General features: G+C 31.2%; 1 protein-coding gene across 1 annotated transcript in view; it reads right to left on the reverse strand.

Moving 5' to 3' along the window:
- Positions 1 to 8,185: 8,185 nt before the first annotated feature.
- Positions 8,186 to 18,801, reverse strand: part of LOC129314101 (uncharacterized) — a 44,490-nt gene continuing 33,874 nt past the window's right edge. Inside the window, exons 4-7 of the mRNA XM_054957473.1 lie at positions 13,337 to 13,456; positions 13,134 to 13,234; positions 11,519 to 11,626; positions 8,186 to 8,430 (exon numbers count right to left, since the gene is read on the reverse strand). Of these exons, the coding sequence (XP_054813448.1) occupies positions 8,370 to 8,430; positions 11,519 to 11,626; positions 13,134 to 13,234; positions 13,337 to 13,456 (390 nt within the window). The 3' untranslated portion in view covers positions 8,186 to 8,369. The remainder of the gene's footprint in view (positions 8,431 to 11,518; positions 11,627 to 13,133; positions 13,235 to 13,336; positions 13,457 to 18,801) is intronic.

The raw sequence follows: 18,801 nt of genomic DNA on the forward strand, positions 1-18,801 counted from the left end.
ATGCGATAAGGATACCTAGTCTAAGATAGAGGCTTGGTGGGCCTTGTTTCATGTAAGGCTAGAAGTCTTGATTCAAGTATAGAGCTTGCTCTGCTAGTAGAAACTGAGAGTACATGAGCATAAGTATGATAGATGGATGAATATGAATTCATGTATGTGCATATTATACTATTTTTATTAAAATATATACCACTTTATCTCTTATATATGATTTTACTTACTGATCGGTATTTGGGATTTATCCAAGTTACTAGAATGTATATCTTATTTTGTTATCTTTGTATACGGGTAAAGAGAGTATGAGAAGACCGGGAAAGGAAGCTAGGAAAGAGTATCCTCGATTGGTAGTGGTATGACTACTTATATATAATGAATGTATAAAGTTATAGTGAGATATTTGATTTACCAACTATGATGCATAAGTATTTCTGAATATGAATATGTGAATGTGTATATAATTTGTGGTTGAAAACTTGCATGTGTATATGATGTAGCATCTCACCAAGAGTACCACAATAGTGGGTATATGAATAGGCCTAGATGCCAATAAAGCAAGTGTATGTCATGGTATAACTTGTTCCACTTGTGTTGAATGTGAATTGATTGTGAAATTATGTGTATATGTGTGAACTTGACCTAAATGGTGAGGTTTGGCCGCATTTGCAGGAGTTGAGTATACTTGTGATTTTTGATAGTATGGCTACGCTTAGCCTTATATGAGAAAGTCGAATGGTTGAAGTAGAACAAGAATATATGCGTGTGTAGTTATATGTATTATGTCTCATATAAACCTACAAGTGTATAATGTGACATTGAGAGGTCAAATTGGATATATTATGTGATATAAATGATATATTATGTTAATCAGGTCTATATGGTCCTTTTTAACTTAGTTCAAGGCCCAAAGTAGTCTAATAGGATAAAAAATGAGAATTGAATATTTAGGTGCAAGTTTTGAAAGAAAAAGTAGATTTTTACAATCGGGTGTCCAATTTTAGATCAGACTATTAGATCATATCCAAATTTGTCTCATTAGATAGAATCACTCTAATTAGATGTCGGATGTGGAATTGATGCACAGTAGAAGTTCACCCTACAAACTATCATGTGATAGCAACTTTTACTGTCACATATGCTACAGCACATGACACGAAGAGAAATAGAGCACGTTGCTCTGTACTATATGCCATGGCGCATGATGGTATAAGCCGCGACGCATGGCACATTTTAGAAAATAATTGTGCCTCTTTGAGTCTTGATATGTATGTTTACACTTCTGTTAGCTCTCTTATTTAAACATGCTTTTGATGAAGTCAGAATCCTGCATTTTGAAAACAAGTCGAGGGCTATTACTTTGAGATTGTATATATGATTGTATTGTGATGTGTGAATATGATGGTAAAGTTCAGATGAGACAAGGGACTTTATAGCCAACAAGTAGTACCTTGCCTTAATTTGCTTGGTTTAATTTTTGGTTCCAGCTCCCCAAGTTCATTTTGTATTTTAATTACAAGTTCAAATTTTTTTTACCACTTAATAAAATTATTTAAATTAAAACATTTAAATATATTTCTAAATTATGAATTTTAAATAGAGAAGTAAAAGTATTACAAGTGAATAAATTTAATTTCAAAGTTAAAGTAATTTTCTCAAAATTAAATTACAAAATATTTTCTTAAACTTTGAACCATGTATATAATAGCCATCTTAATTTTTAAAAGTTGACAATAGACCTTACTTAACTTTCAATCCTATGTAATAAGGGTGTCAAAATTAAACAAAACTGACCACACCTAACCGAACCCAACTAGTTCAACAAAAATTAATTATTAGTAAGGTTTGGTTTAGTTTTAAAAATCCCAAATTTGTTGGTTCAGGTTTCAATATTTTGCTTCTAAAACCTGAACCACATATTTTATATTTTTAAACTTATTTTGCATGGTTAGATTAGAATACTTATTAATTTTTCTATAGTTTTTACTTTTTAATTACAACTTTAACTAAAGCTTGGCCTAAAATACTTTAGAAATTTAAAAACCAAAACACCTACTCACACATTTTAATAATTTAATTACTGGTCGCATCACATTATTTTCTTCACCCCATATTCTTGAAAGTGAAAACTTTTCACAAAAAGTCAATAAAATTCCTAACAATTATTTTAGAGTTCATATTTCAACATGTCGTCTCCTCCCTTTCATATGTTAAACTTAACAATGATGTTAAGATTGGTGCTACAAAAATTATCTTCTCCTTTGCATAATTTTATATATAAGAATGTCCATTTTTCATTATGAGAGAGTTACATTTTCTTATAGTTATCAACACAATTTATAATAAACTTTAACTCATCATACTGCCTACAAATGAATATTAATAGTGTTTATAAATAATGAAATTTGAATCATTTTTATTTTGGTTATAAGAACGTTCTTTGTCATTCATAAATATCACTTACAATGCTAAACATAGATGATTGCTTTTGCTACAAATTATGGCCAACTTATATACTAAAGAATATGAGAAAAATTAAAGTAAGTCAAAATAGACATCTTTTTCCCCCCAAAATAGACAACTTTATTATTATATATCATCAATGTTATAATATGAAGAGTGTAGCATTTCTATAACCACGTAACCATATATACTTACAAACAAAGCCAACATATATAAAACGAAACTGGCCAAATATTAATGAAAATATTTTGCTGCTTCTTGCCCCTTTCAAGCTTAGCTTTTGAAGCGCTACCTTCCTTGACAAGTTAAACCTTTCCAGATGACTTTAAAGCTCCAGACATTCATCCTCTAACTCCAAGTGCTTAGCTACATCCTTAAAAGTAACGATGTTGTCATTGTAAGTTAAGTTAACTTTCATGTGCTCTCAACTAGTTGGAAATGATCTTGTTATAGTTTGCACCTACTGCTCATTAGATAAATCATGCCTAGGTTCCTTAAGCTCATAAGTCATATTGGCCATCTCCCTAAAATACTGTTGTATAGGATTATTTAACTCTAGCTTATAAGTGTTAAACTTAATTAATCGTTAGCCTTCTCAACTTGACCGTTGAGGTACCTTCAAACTTCTCTTTCAAGGTGGCCCACAAGGTTTGGGCTGATGAGTACTTTTCCCATTCGTACATTAGATTGTTAGCCATAGTACTCAAAAGGGTAGTTCGTGCTATATTGTTTTTCTTTTCCATACCATGTATGCCTCTTAATCTCTCCTATATTGAACTAAGTTACCTATATTGGGCTCAGTCATGACTATGGTTAGTAGGTTGATAGTATCCTGCTCTTCCACAATGTATGACACCATGTGGTGCAACATATCCTAACTATCCCATTTCATAAGTTGCCTTTATTAAGTTCAATGATAATGTTTTTGGTTGCCATTCTTAATTCTAATATAAATTTATCCTACATTAATAGTATTCTATATTAAACTAAGAAAAAAGCATTTATAAGAAATATGCAACATCTTATATTTGTATTATTCTAATATTCTTTACTAGAGTAATAATAACACTATTAGGTCAATGATTAGGAAGCTACATTTGTATCTCTCATCATATTGATTTTAATAATATTATTATCATCTATAAAGAATTCTAAAGATATTTTCACAATCACAATATTGGCTCTTAAACGACTTATCACTTAAGAGCTCCCACTCAAACAAAGCATTTAAAGAAATAAAAACTAATCAACCTAAAAATTAACATGCTTCATATTTACAAGAGTAGTCTTCAAACAACATAACATGTAAAACATAAAGTCTGGAAAAATAGAATTAAAAAAAAAACACATTACATTTTCCAAGCTCAAACCTAAAAAGACAATTCTTAATTATGTTTTTGTATTTTGTGTGCACTCTCATCCCCTTGATTGCCCTTTTCCATAAAGGATTTTCTAAGTAGGACTTGCCTCATTTCATAAGCTCTTTCCTAAGTTGTTTGAAAATGTTTCGCACAAGTAGGGCTTCTTCTTTTTTGTTTATGAAGCTTGAATATTTTCTTACAATCAAGGAAATGTGATATGGCTTCTTATTCTTTTAGCATCTATTTTAGCTATGTTTTTATAACAAAGGGTGTGAAGAGTTATTCCACTACCTTCGTCTTCATCTTGAAGATCTTTAGTACCCTCTAATTTACATTTTGGTCCCAATATCATGCGCACTTCTTTGGGCTCTTCTATCACATCTTTGAGATTGTCATTAGGATCCTCTTTAAGATCAGAATTCTCACTTTGAGATTCATACTCCTCCTCCTCCTCTTTAAAGGGTTCCAGGTTGGAATTCTCATTAAGTGGCTCATAATTTTGCTCATCTAGATATTCAATGCTAAATAGTGTTTTGGGTTTTTTATTACTACTTGAAGCCTCTTGCTTCATATTTTCTTAAAAGAACAATAAAAATTAGTAATTTTTAAACTATTAAAACTTACAAAATGCATTAAAAAATTCAAAAAAAAATTTCTAGACTTGTGTCAATATAGGCAAATAGAATATCAAAATGAAGATATTAAATTTAGAGATGTTTTAAGATAAATTACATCTCAACCAAAGATGCCACGCACCCTGATGCACCTTAAGAAGGTCAGAAGACAAGAAAATTTTGAAAATTTCAAAAAAGCCCACTCTCTTGGGTGGCACATATAAGACATATGCTAACTTGTAGGACTCTATTGGTGACACACACCGCTCCTGTGTGCTCCACATACTATTAGCTTTCACGTGGGGTCCTCCACATGCCACTTAGGCATCCTTATAGGCCCCATACACCACATGTCACTTTTTATAATAAAAAATTGTTTTTTAAAATTTTAAACTTGTTTAAATATTTATTAACTACGTCAGGTTTGGTCAAACCCAACTCGAGGACCCACTAAATTAGGTCCATCAACCCAACCTATCCTTTTTTTTAAAAGCCAAAGCAACCTTTGGCTTAGAATTTTTTTTAATGATAATGGGTTATTAGACTTGCCAACCCAAAATCCATCCTTTTTAATGCTTTTGGGCTCACCAGCCCAGAAGTTATTAAGTTTTTTTTATGACTCCAAACATACCGTTTTGAGTCATCCCTAACCTCTAGCCAAATCGCTTCAATTTAGTTGGAGTGATGGCTTGGGTCTGTCCGTCGAATTGAATCTTTTGGGAGCATATCTCCTCCATTTCACCTCCATTTCATGCATTCTTGTTATCATTTTTTTTTTCATTTTTTTGAGCTCTACACATTTATGTCATCCATTTACCCAAAAACTTTTTTTTAACATCCATTTTTTAGCTTGTTTATTGTTCAAAGTTTCAACATTATAACTCTCACACATAGTCTATGGATTACATATATAGCCTCATACAGTATTTATATAGTACTAAAAAATCAATATGGCATGTTTATATTATAGAAAACATGAATACAAAATGCATAGAGGCAAGTTGAAGAGCTTAAAGTCTCATGATTGTCATGTTTTTCATGGAAGATTTCATTTCGGTGGTTATATGTGAAATTTTGCTCCCTCAAGTATAAGGGACTATCACTAAGTTATATTTTTTTTTCAAGTCTATTTGTACTAAAGTGGTTAAGCCCCATAAGTTGCTGGGGTTGCAAGCTTGAATTGTATTAACACTATGTGAACATGAGATATATTTTCCATCAGCATTTTTTGATATAATGATCCACCTAACTGAATACTTGGTTAGGGAGGTTCAAATATGTAGGCCTACTTATTTAAGATAGATGTATCCAATTGAGTGTTACATAAAGATTTTGAAAGGCTATATGAAAGATTAGAGTTGACCGAAGGGTTGCATTGTTGAACGACATATTTGTCAAGAGGCTATCAACTTTTGTATGGAGTACTTAAGCCATGTTAGCTATGTTGTGTAAAGTCCCAACTCAATTTGAAATTTACCATTCTTAATCACACAAATAACCATGCAATCACAAATCAATATAAGAGTAATAGCCCTTTATTTATTTTTAAATCGCAGGATTCCAACTTCTTAAAACATATATTCAAATAAGAGGGCTAACGAAAGCACAAACGCATTTAAAAGACTTAACATAATACAACTTTTCAACCCTAAAAAAGGGCCATGCGCCGCGGCGCATATGACAATAATTTCTACTGTCATATGATAGCTCGAAAGATGAATTTTGCTACTCACCATTTCCACATCCAACGTCTGATTGGAGTAATTCAAGCGCCCACATGAGATTTATGACATGTACTAGCTAATGGAATAAGTTTGGACTCAATCTAACAGTTCAATCTAAAATTGGACACCCGGGGTGGAAAAAGTCACTTTTCTTCCAAAAACATGTACCCTAAGTACTCAATTCTCATTTCTTATCCCATTAGACCACTTCGGGCTTTGAACTAAGTTCAAAAGAACCACATATACCTAATTGACACCTCATACCACAAATACCATATCAATTGCCCATTTTGGCCTCTCAATGCCACATTACACAATTGTGGACTTATATGAGGAATACACATACAACACATATTCATAAATATATAATTAGACTTGTTCCACTTTTAACTCTCAGACTCTTCCAAACGAGGCTCTGCTATGTCAAGTTCTCATATATATATATATATATATATGTATATATAATGCATACACAATTCATAATCAATTCATATTCAACATATATATACACAAGTGGAACAAGTTACAAAACAACATATACTTGATTGTTTCGCATTTAGGCCTACCCATGTACCTTCCACTAAGGCACCCTCGGCATAATACAACACCATATATATACAAGCAAGTTTTTGCAACACAATTCACTCTCATATTCACATATACTTATGCATCTTAGTTAGCAACTCAATTGTATTAACACATTATACATTCATTTACACAAATGGTAGTTATACCACTACCAATCAAGGCTACTCTTTCCTCGCTTCCTTTCTCAGCCTTCTTACGCTCTTTTCACCTATGTTCAAAAGTAACGAAGTGAGACATACATTCCAATAACTCGAAGATAACCCTAATTACTAGTTAGTAAGCAAAATCATAAACCACTGCCCAGCTCCATCTATTAGTATGATCCTTTCCTTTCAAGTTCCAGGTGAACCAATCATATTTATTTATAGAAAAGAATTAGTTTTAATCAATGGTGAAAACAAAACCAATCCATATTTCTTTTGCAAAAGGGTAGTCCCTCAAAACATGTATAACATCTTCAATTTTTTGATGGCAAAGTTCACAATAATAAGGAGAGCCAAACAAATAACTTCTCCTTTGTGCAATCGTAATTCTTTCATGAAAAGCCAACCTCATAAACATTTGGATACATTTAAGCCCTTTTCACTTCTAAATGAGATCCCATATTGGATCCCCTCCCCCTTCGGCAAGGGTACACAACGCTTTACATAATGCCCTTAACGACATTACCACATAACCCTCCACTTAAACTAATAATCAAAATAATAAACTTGAAAACTTTGGTACCCCAATATAAAAATGTTACTAAAATCATTTAATAATATATATACGAGTTATAAAATATTACATAGCAGAAGTATTATGCAATAGCACTTCAAAATCAATTAGAAAACATATGCAATTCAATTAATTAAGTTAAAAGAGGGGCCATGTGCCACGGCTCGTGCCACCTGCGCCATGGCATGTGACACAGAGACCTCAACGTCACTCTCTGTGTCATGTGTGGAGGTATGTGGTCTTTTATTAACACATGTATTGCAGCGCACGTATCATAATCGACTGTCAAATTTTAGATTCTAGCACGAACTTTAAAATGCGCCATTTTTGCATTCAATGTCTGATTAGGGTGGTTCAAGCACCCACATGAAGCTTGTTTCAAAATCTAACCAATGACACTAGTTTACTTTAAATACAATATCTCATTTGAAAATTAGACACTCAAGTGCATTTTGATGCATTTTGTCGTTTTAAGTCAAAATTTATCACTTGAATATCACCAATTGAAATCACAAATTATTAGCCACTTTTACGACCTTGACCACGTTCAAATGGACATTATACACCTGATTGACTATTTATATATACAATATAGCACACATACACACGATTGACCTGTAAACTGCCTGTTACACATAACTTGGGCAAATTCTCATTTTCCAATCTTATTCATTCACATGGCTAATTTCACATACATATTCCATATTCACCATGTCTACTCACATTATCATCTATCCACTAGCCCATACTATCATTTCATCATATATGCTCATATACACAAGGCTAGGAAATCAAAACACCAAACACCATAAAAATTTACAGTAAAATGCACATCTTTCCTATGGCAACTTATATACACATTTATCATTACTTATATAAAAATTTATTACACCAATTCTTACAATGCTTTATCGAGAAATCTCTATTCTCGGCCCAGTTCCTTCCCTTTCACACCACAACCACCACAACCTAAAAAATATAAATAACCATGGGTGAAATTAAAATCTTAATAACCAATATGGCTCATTAAATGTCTATTAGCACAAATAACCATGTCAAGTAGTAAAACCAAAGCATAGCATATTTATTTATCATAATATAGCTTAACTCATAACTTTCTCATATAAATCATTTTTTCACACTAGCATGATCATCTATCCACCGATCCTTTAAAGCTCCTTGATATGAAACTATAGGCTCTACTGGATCAATCACTCATTGACTTGAGTACACTTTTGGTGGTAGAAACACCCGGCCAAAGGTAATCTATCCCACCTAAGGATTGTGATTTCCCTCATCTTACACACTTATGATAGAGGCATCATTAACTCTTAACCACACCCTAACAGGCACTAGGGAGTTGCCAAGCTGCCCGAATGTCACATGGTAACAGTCTCAATATAATGCTGTACCGGATTACCCATGGTACCAGCTCATAATACACTACACTAAATGTCCCATGGTGCCAGCCTGATCATATGAATTTATTCACTTTCATCTCCACAACACATACCATAGGTGAACTCCCACCCCCATGATCATGCTTTTCATACATATTTCACCACTTTTCCATGTTTCATAACACACACACACACACACAATATATATATAAATATATCAATTAAAATTGATAATCCTTCAAACATTATTTTATAAATTAATTTTCATGCTAAAACTATTTACAATGCCAAATCATGCATACAAACTCATAAAACAATAATTCACAATTTCATATTTATTTTACATAATTATAATAGCTAATTAACATAACAAACTATATAGTTACATCAATCCTTCAGTTTATTGGAAAAGGTTACCCGTGTTCCACAACTCTATTCGAGCTTTTTTAGCTATTCAACTCATCACAAACAAGAATCTATACCAAATTGGTAAACTAAAGTCAATTTCACTATTGACAAAAGTAGCAATTATTGTAATTTAATACCTAATCGCTATCATTTTCCTTATTCGCATTCACTCACGTGCATTATGACTAATCATCATTCACTACAAACATCAACTTCCTCACAACCAAATTCTCTCTGACCACTCTCTTTAGATTAGATCAGATTATACCTATAGCTTCAAAGCTTTATCGTTCCAACTTAAAGTAGTCACAAGGTACTAGTTTAGTCCCATAGGACCTTTATATTACTATGGAGTAAGAAATTATCTCCTTAAAACCTTTGAATTTAATTTCTCAATAGTTAAAACTAAGATAAAATAGGGTAGAATCATAGGTTAAGGCATTATGGGGCTTACCCGATAAGTAACAAGTCAAAAACATCATCCTTTCTCCTAGAATTGCTTGCCTAGCAAAGAAATCTTTCTTCTCCACACCTTAATCCCTTCCTCCTTGTTTCCTTTCTATTTCTCACGAGCTACCACAATCTCATTTATCAAAATTCTATACCATACGCCGTGGCGTACCCATCCTCAGCCACGGTGAGTGGCACAGTGAGGGAAATCCTCACTATACTCACACGCTGGTGTTTTCTACTCTGTCCCTCTCCTTTTCTTGTGTGTAGTGCTCCTGCCTTCCTCCCCTGTTCTTCCTTACTCGTGCGTCGGCATCTCCTCTACGTTCATACGGCCAGGTTCTCCATCTTCTTGCTTCTGCCATCGCTAATGTGAGGTGAGGATCTTCCAGTCTTTCCTTCCCTTGTCTGATCTGTGTGTATGTGTGTTGATTGGGTTGTAGTAAGATGTGATTTTTCCTTCCTATTTCAACGGATGCTGAATGGGAGAGTGAAGGATGTTCAAGTAAGCTGAAACTTGAGTCGAGCATGTTTTGGTAGGGAATTTCATTTGTATATGTAGTTATTGTGAGAGGAAGAATTTAGAGTAGGTTTTCTTGATCTTTTCTTGATTGGAGTTTAGTTTAGGAAAAAAATCTGATAAATTTAAATGTCGAGATTTGAAAATTTTTGGGCAGGGGATTTGATGGTTAGGAAACTTGCGTGAGTGGTTGTAAAGTGATGCGTATAAGGTGTTTGTTAAAAAACCCTAAGGAAAAACCCTACCCATTTAAGTAATTGATTATGGCTAAAGTTATATGGTGAAGCTATTATGTGTAAATTATGGTGATATGGAACCTCGATTTCTTGATAATTTCCTAGTTACCTTGTCACACCTTGAAAATAAGGTGTGACCAACATAGGACGTGCGTATATAAGCCTTACTTTAAGAAACTTTTAATTTAATACTTTAAACTTATTAATAATAAGATTATAAATTTTTACCATGCTTTTCACTACATAGAAAGAGTCATACTCTTTTAAAAATTCTAGAAAAACTCTCAAATATTTCTACAACAACAAATTGATAACAATTCAACAACAAGGAGCTCCGCTCCTTAGCAACAAACAATCAATGCATGAAATAGGTCAAGATTATATCTATAATCAATAAAGAAAACTTAAAGTAGACTACAAAATAATACTCAAGCTCACATTTAAATCAAGTTGATATTTGACCAAAGAGATTTTTCTAATTTAGATCAGTGACAAGGCTCCTAATGATCAACAAATGATATGGGTCCAGCTATTATCTAAAATCAAAATATTTTTTACTGAATAGCATCCCAAAATAAATTTAAAAATGATAGAAGGAAGAAATATAAATAGAATAAGCATACATTTAACTAAAATAATTATTTTAAAAAAACGGTAGTGCATAACTCAAATAGAATATTTTCATTTAAGCATTTAATTTAGAAACATCCTCATATGATAACAACACAATGTTGAAATTTCATTTTCTAAACTATCAAACTCGTATTTAAATAGTTAAGAAATGGAACTTTCTCATTACAAAAAAAATCCATTTATGAAAATCAACTTATCTAATAAAATTCGTTAAAAAAATTAATTTCAAAATATCCTTTGGTAGAACTTTATCAAAATGAATAACAAGCGTGTACACACAGTCTATGGGAGTAAATAACAAAAAAGCATGGACACATAGTCCATGAGGGTAAGTAACCAGTTAACCACAGCTGGAAGCCACGAAACAATAGTGGCAAGAGCCATAGAACAAGTATGAGTACAATGCTTACAAATATCTATCTCTCCATTCCATGTGTGTTGGCCTGCACACAGGGCTAGCATCTCCAATAAATATCCTGCTAGCTAGGTGTACCATGACGCACCAACGGCTAACGGAACTGCTGTTAACAACCAGTATTCTGATTCGATCCCACACTTTAAATCAAGCATGCATGAGTCATAATAATAAATCATTCCTTAAATCATAAAATCAAACATTGCCAATATATTAAAAAAAATGGTGGGTACTTGATCATAAATAGTTTTAACTCTTCTTATAAAACTATATATAGTAGAAACATTTTTATTCAAAATAGTTAATAATAAAGTTTAAAATATAATGATATAAATAGTTATGAATGTACTTAAATATTATTATGAAGAAAATAAATTTGCTAATAAGTCATTTGGGATGCTCTTTACTTACCTGAAACATTCCCAAACATAAAATTTACTCTTAATTGATCACTTTTGTAATAATTTCTGTGCCTTAATTCCCTATTGCCCAGAGTAACATCACTGTTGCTTCTTTTGTTTATATATTCAAAATTTTCACTCCAAACAAATTTAGAGAAATGGAAAAGAAAAGCTCAAGAATAAACTTTTCACAAATAATTAAAATGCCATGATGAGTTTAATCAATGAATCTTTGACATACACGTATACAAACAATATTCAAAATTTTCAGGTCTTCCTCAAAAAATAAACAACTTCTACCATGATTAATTCAACATTATCAATCATATATGTCCAATTTTTATAATTTTTCTTTCGCAAACATCTTATCAAATATTTTATATGCACCTAAAAGTTAACATAAACAAAATCAATCTTCCTACTTAAATTATTAACCAATTACTATTTTTCTCCCCCAAAATTCTTAACTTTATTTCCAGCCTTTCATTGTGAAGAATCATACCTCCTGTGATAATTTTATCCATCAATAATACATATATCACATTTATTTGTTACCATAGACTAACATCCTCCTATCAAACCTTTCATTGAACTTGCATTCAAAATTAAACCATACAGCAACCAACTTGTGCTTCAAATTTTTTTCCCAAAAAAATTTCTAGACATCCAAATAAATTTTCTGCGCTTACCAAATTCTTTTCTTCATCAAAAGTAAATTTAAATCCATTAAAAACAGATCAAAAATCCATAATATTAGTCCTAAAGACATTGAATATATTAAATAACTCCATTCCAACTCTTCTACACTTTATCTACGACAAATTGAAAGACAAAACGATAATCAACTAACAGTTTCAGCACACAACCAATAATAAATTTCTCCATTCAAGCATCTTATGCATCAAAGTTCAAAATAATAACAAGCTTCTTTCTATTCAATTCCCTTTCCAAAAATTTAAATAACAACATTTGAATTAAACAAGCTTCCAAATTTTCACTTCTTCAACCAAACAATCAGTTTACAAACTCAAAGGAAACCTATCAAATCAAGCTTCTCATAGATTGAATGAAATTTCAGAAAATACCTACTCAGACAAAAATCCTATTCCAAGATTAGAACTTAGATAAACCTCAAATTTTCTCTCTCATTCCGTCAGCCAGCAATGAGAATCCAAGAAGACAAAAGAAAACAGAGCAAGTTTTTCATACCAGAAGACCAGTGATAGCGCGGGAAGGAGAGAAGAAAGTTGAGCTTCACACCAACAAATGGAAGACGCCGATGAACAAAGAAGGAGAAGATCTTCAACAAGCTACAGCAGTCAGAAAGTGAAGAAACAAAGAGGAGATAGCAGTTGAGCAAATCACGCCGAAAAGGGGAAAAAAAAAATAGAGGGAGGAGAGCAGCGGCGCACAGTGTCCTTGCTACCTACGCCGGCGACGCTGAGAACAGAGGATGAAGGCAAAGATAGTGATTGCAGAACGGAGGGTTTGAAGCTTTTGGACTGTCTTCCTGTCACACCCTCTGCGTCTCTCTTTCTCACATGCTCGTGGCAGATAAAAGTGAAGGGACAAATAAAATCTGATGGCTTATGTTTTTTTTTTTTTTTTTTTAAAGAGGAGCATTTTAATACTTTTCTTCTTCTTTTTTTTATTTATTTATTTTGACAATGATATAACCAAATAAAATGCATCTCCTTCGAATTAGGAGGATTGAAACTTGACATCTGCAAATAAAGAACAAGATATATTTCCACTAAACCATTAGTATATCTTGTTAAATCTACTCCAAAAATTTAATAATATAATAATATGTTATTACAAATCTTAATAATATTAATTATTTTTCTTTTCTTTTTTCCTCTTTTATAGTTGACTTTTTTCTCTCTCAATTATTAATTTATTTTATTGATTAATCATTTATTACATATTTCAAAAAATTGAAAAATTCTTAGTCATTACATACCCTATCTTTAGCATGAGAGGAACTTTAAAGTTCATGAAGAAAACTACTTTTTTAATAACTTTTGCACTAGACTTTGATGATTTTATTTTTAAAAAGTTGCTTGTATAGAAGTTATATATTGTCCACTTTAAAACTTGAAAATTGTGGATATTAATTAGATATTTTTGATATTTACGAATTAAATTCATAGTTATTGGGGGGTGTGAATTAAATTCACAGTTATTTGAGGCGTGTGTGTGTACACGCGCATGACCCATTACTCTACTCCTAAAAAATTGATGTTAATTATTTCTTTTGAATTTGTGATAGACATGGGATTGGAATGTGCCCTTTGGCTTGTTAAATACTAGCCTCAAGTAATTTAAAAAATTTGGGTTTATACTCAGTTAAAATGTATGTAAAAATTACAGCAACAGCATATTGGGTCTTAGAGAATTAAGGAGCGGTCCACATTGTGTAAGCAATTGACTTGGAGCAAGTAATGCATTTGGGAACGCATCAGGTAACTGAATGACATACATCTCAATAAATTTATTAACAAATTTTTTTATTGAAATATTATTTTTCTTAAATAGATTTCATGTACTAGTCCAAGGTTTTGGTTAGTATTACTCTCATGTATTATGTGTTCATATTTATTTTGTGCCTGAAGTTGTATTTAGTTACTTACCCTTATAAATTATGTATCTACTTTTATTTTTACAACATAAGCTACATTTGGTTATTTACTTTTGTGAATTATGTATCCACGTTTATTATCTGTTTTGTAAAGTCCTAAGATTTAATTGATTTGTGAATGTATATACACTTTATTGATTTTAAATAGTGAATGTTATTATTTTTATTTACTTAATTTATTCTACTTTACAAGATCAAGTGTTAAAATTTTTTCATTATAAATTTACCGATTCGTTACTTTTGAAGTTCTATAGAATCTTTTAATCTTCAAATTCAGTTATTATATTATATTGGCATTTTCTTTTAATTGTGGACCAATTTACTTGATGAATTTATTTATCTTGAATCCTTTAATTTTATTATTGAAATGTTAATCTCTAGAAAAATTTTTGGCCTCAAATATTATAGATGGCTTTAGACCTCCAAAGAATCATTGAAGGGTATACTTCCAAATTTAAGTTAAAGCATTAATTTGATTAAATTTCTATTTGTAATAACACTTGAATTTATATATTATATTGTGTAATTTGTAAATTCTATTATAGATACTCTACATAAATTATAGTTAGGATTCTTATATTAATTAACTATTATTTGTTTGTCTATTGGTAAGAGCGAAACCACTTATTGTTGTTGGTACTGAATTTGTTGTTGTAGAATTTTTAAGAGATTCTATATCAAATGCTATAGAAAATTTATTTACATTTTTTATAAATAAAATAAAATAAACTAAGGAACCGTACTCAATATCATGAATGCATTATAATTAAAATATAGGAGTTAGTATTACGGCTTAAGGGATGTGAGTTTCTGTGTATGTTTTGAGCCAATCATGCCTAAATTTTAAGGTGTGACATCATCCTTTTTGGGTAGCAATACCATTGCAAAGCTACAACTTGCACTTACATCTACAACACTCAAGATTGAAGAGCAATGAAAAATTGATTATATTTAACAGATACTTTACAAGATGCAAGATAACTTTGTCAAAAGCACTAAAAAGACTTATACTTTATGGAAAAGATCAGAAGAAAGAAGGAGATTACTCCAATGGCTATTTTAATGAGTCTAACAAATCATTTATTGACTCCAATTATAAAAGTCTTATCTATGAAGATTGAAGAAGAGAAGTGAATGGTGCAAGCTATGATATCAATACCTTTGATCACAAGTTTATTTCTTTCTCCCTCATAGATGTACTTTTAACACCAACTTAAGATTCCTTTATTTTAAGTCTACTCAGATAAATAATAGAGAAATTTTGATCATTAAGTGATCTTGATGCAAACTCACTCATTTAATAGATGAATATATTGATGTATAATAATATTGAAGATAAAAATAGAGAATAGTAAGAATGGTAATTAAAAATATTATCATTGCACTTAACAAAGGAACAAGTTAAACTAGAATAGTTGGGATATATGGCACCACAAGGTGTCATACATTATGAAAGAGTGGGATATTGTCAAGCCACTAACCGTAGTCATGATTAAGCCTAAGGTAGGTCACTCGGCTCAACATAGGAGAGATCAAAAGGCATACATAATGTGGAAAAGAAAAAACAATTTAGCACAAATTACCCTTTTGAGTACCATGTCTGACATTCTAATGTGCAAATTTGAAAAGTACTCATCAGCCCAAGCCTTGTAGGATACCTTGAAAGAGAAGTTAAGAAGTACCTCAACCACCAAACTAAGAAGGCTAATGATTAAGTTTAACACTTATAAACTAGAGCTAAATACTCTTATGCAACAACACCTTAGGGAGATGGCCAACATGATTTGTGAACTTAAGGAACCTAGGCATGGTTTATCTAATGAGAAGCAAGTGCAGACTATAACAAGATCACTTCTAACCAGTTGGGAGCATATGAAAGTTAACTTAACCTACAATGAGAACATCATTACTTTTAATGATGTGACTAAGCACTTGGAGATAGAGGGTGAGTGTTTGGAAGCTTACAAGTCATCTAGAAAGGTTTACTTTGTCAAGGAAGGTATTCTTTCAAATTCTAAGCCTAAGAGGGGCAAGAAGTAACAAAATATTTTGATTAATATTTAGGCAATTTCGTTTTATATATGTTGGCTTTGTTTTTAAGTATATATGGTTACATGGTTATAGAAATGCTAGACTCTCCGTATTGTAACATTGATGATATATAATAGGGTTAAATGGCAAAAATACATTGAAACATTTTCTCCAGAAGTGCTTGGCATCCTAAACTTTTTTTGGAGTATTTTTACCCCACTATTGAAAATCCTTAATGTTGACTGTTAACTGAAATTTGATCAGGGTGTTTTACGATTTTTCCATACTTTTTTTTGCTTTTTTTTTGTTTTTGTTTTCATTTGTTGGAAGAAGGACGATGCACACAAAAATAAAGAGACACTACAAGTGTACAGGTTGCAATTATAGCTAATGGAAAATCAAGGTTGATCTCATAGAGAATTAAGTAAATTGGCAAATAAATATTAAATTTTCAATTTCATTCAAGTTAAGCAAGAAACTTATAGTGGTGAAAGATTCAAATTAAAAATTAAAAATGTAAAATGAGAAACTAAGTTTAAAACAATCTAAAGTCAAGAACATATTAGGAAAGCACCCTACTTAACTTGTTGATTAAATTGATTTTAATTTTAGTTTTAAGGGTTGGGAGACTAAAATTAATCTTGAATATCTTTCGATTACTCTAAATCTTTTTTAATTTTAACCCAACAATTCCTTGCTAAAATAAGGTTTAGAGCATTAAGTTCAAATTTCTTCTAACCATTTAGGTCCTTTAGGTACATTCCTATTCTAGAGGCAAATTAATTATAGTTAATCCTAAGTATTCAATTCCAATGTTTCAAATGGAAATTCCTACCCAAATTCATTATGTTCCTCTAAATTATCACTTAATGGTGGTCAATCACCAAGCAACACAAATATAAACTGGAGTTAAAACATAAAACATCCATGAATCATAAAGTAATTAGCAAATCAAGATACAATTGGAGCAAATGAGTTCATAGCACTTTAGAGTATCAAGATTCAACCTCACATAGTTAAAAATAATCTCAAAACAATAGAGTAATGGGATGAAATTAGATACATAAGAGAAAGAAAGAGAAAAGTGAAAGAAACTCAGTGAAAATATAGATGGTGATGAGTTATCTTGCTCCTAAACTCTAAAATCATCCTAAACTGTCCAAAATCACCAATGGACATTCAAAGAATGTAAGAAATGAAGCCTCCTTCAAAAAACCCTAGTTTTCCTCTTTTATCAGACAGAAAAATTAAAACTGTACATTCTGGTGTGAAATCCTCTATGGCAACCTCTATAGTAGGCTCTGTTTTTAGTTCAGAATTTGCCTTATAACACTGACTCATTGTAGCAGGTGATCATAAAAATTTAATTTCTTCATTAAATTTATTATATTTTCCTTCTCCACCTCTTTCAAGCTTTAGTAGAGTTTCCTAAAATAAAAATTGATTCAAGTTAACAAAAGAAATTACTCTAAAATAAAATGAAAACACAATATTTACAAGATAAGCTAACTAACACCAAAATAAACACTAAACACAAGACAAAATAAATAAAAATAACTAGATGACTCTCTAAAAGATCAATAAAACTCCTCAAAATATATAAAAACATAGAGATTCATCAAAGGAAAATTAAAGAATTCACTGAAGAATGAAATCAAAGACTAAACACAAAAGGAAGGAGGAAAAAAATACAAAAATATCCTCGGTCAAATGTTAGTTTAACGGTCAAAAGTTAGGGATTTTTAATAATGGGGTAAAAAAAATACTCTGTTTTTGAAACTTCTGAGGTAAAAATTCTTCTAAAAAATGGTTTAGGATTCCAGGTGCCCTTTGAGAAAAAGTTCCAAGTCATTTTTGCCCTTTAACCCTATATAATAATAAAGTTGTCTATTTTTTTGACTTTAATTTTCTCATATTCTTTAGTACAATGAGTTGTCTATAATTTGTAGCAAAAGCAATCATCTATGTTTAGCATTGTAAGTAATATTTATGAATGAAAAAGAACATTCTTATAACCAAAATAAAAATGATTCAAATTTAATTATTAATAAACACTATATTACATAAATTCATAGGTAATATGATGAGTTAAATTTTATTACAAATTGTGTTGATGACTATAAGAAAATGTAACTCCCTCATAATGAAAAATGGAAATTCTTATATCTAAAATTATACAAAAGAGAAGATAATTTTGTAGCACCA

This window comes from Prosopis cineraria, unplaced genomic scaffold (genome assembly GCF_029017545.1).
Source record: "Prosopis cineraria cultivar Desert tree isolate PC_DT_omini unplaced genomic scaffold, ASM2901754v1 PC6, whole genome shotgun sequence".
Taxonomy (NCBI): domain Eukaryota; kingdom Viridiplantae; phylum Streptophyta; class Magnoliopsida; order Fabales; family Fabaceae; genus Prosopis; species Prosopis cineraria.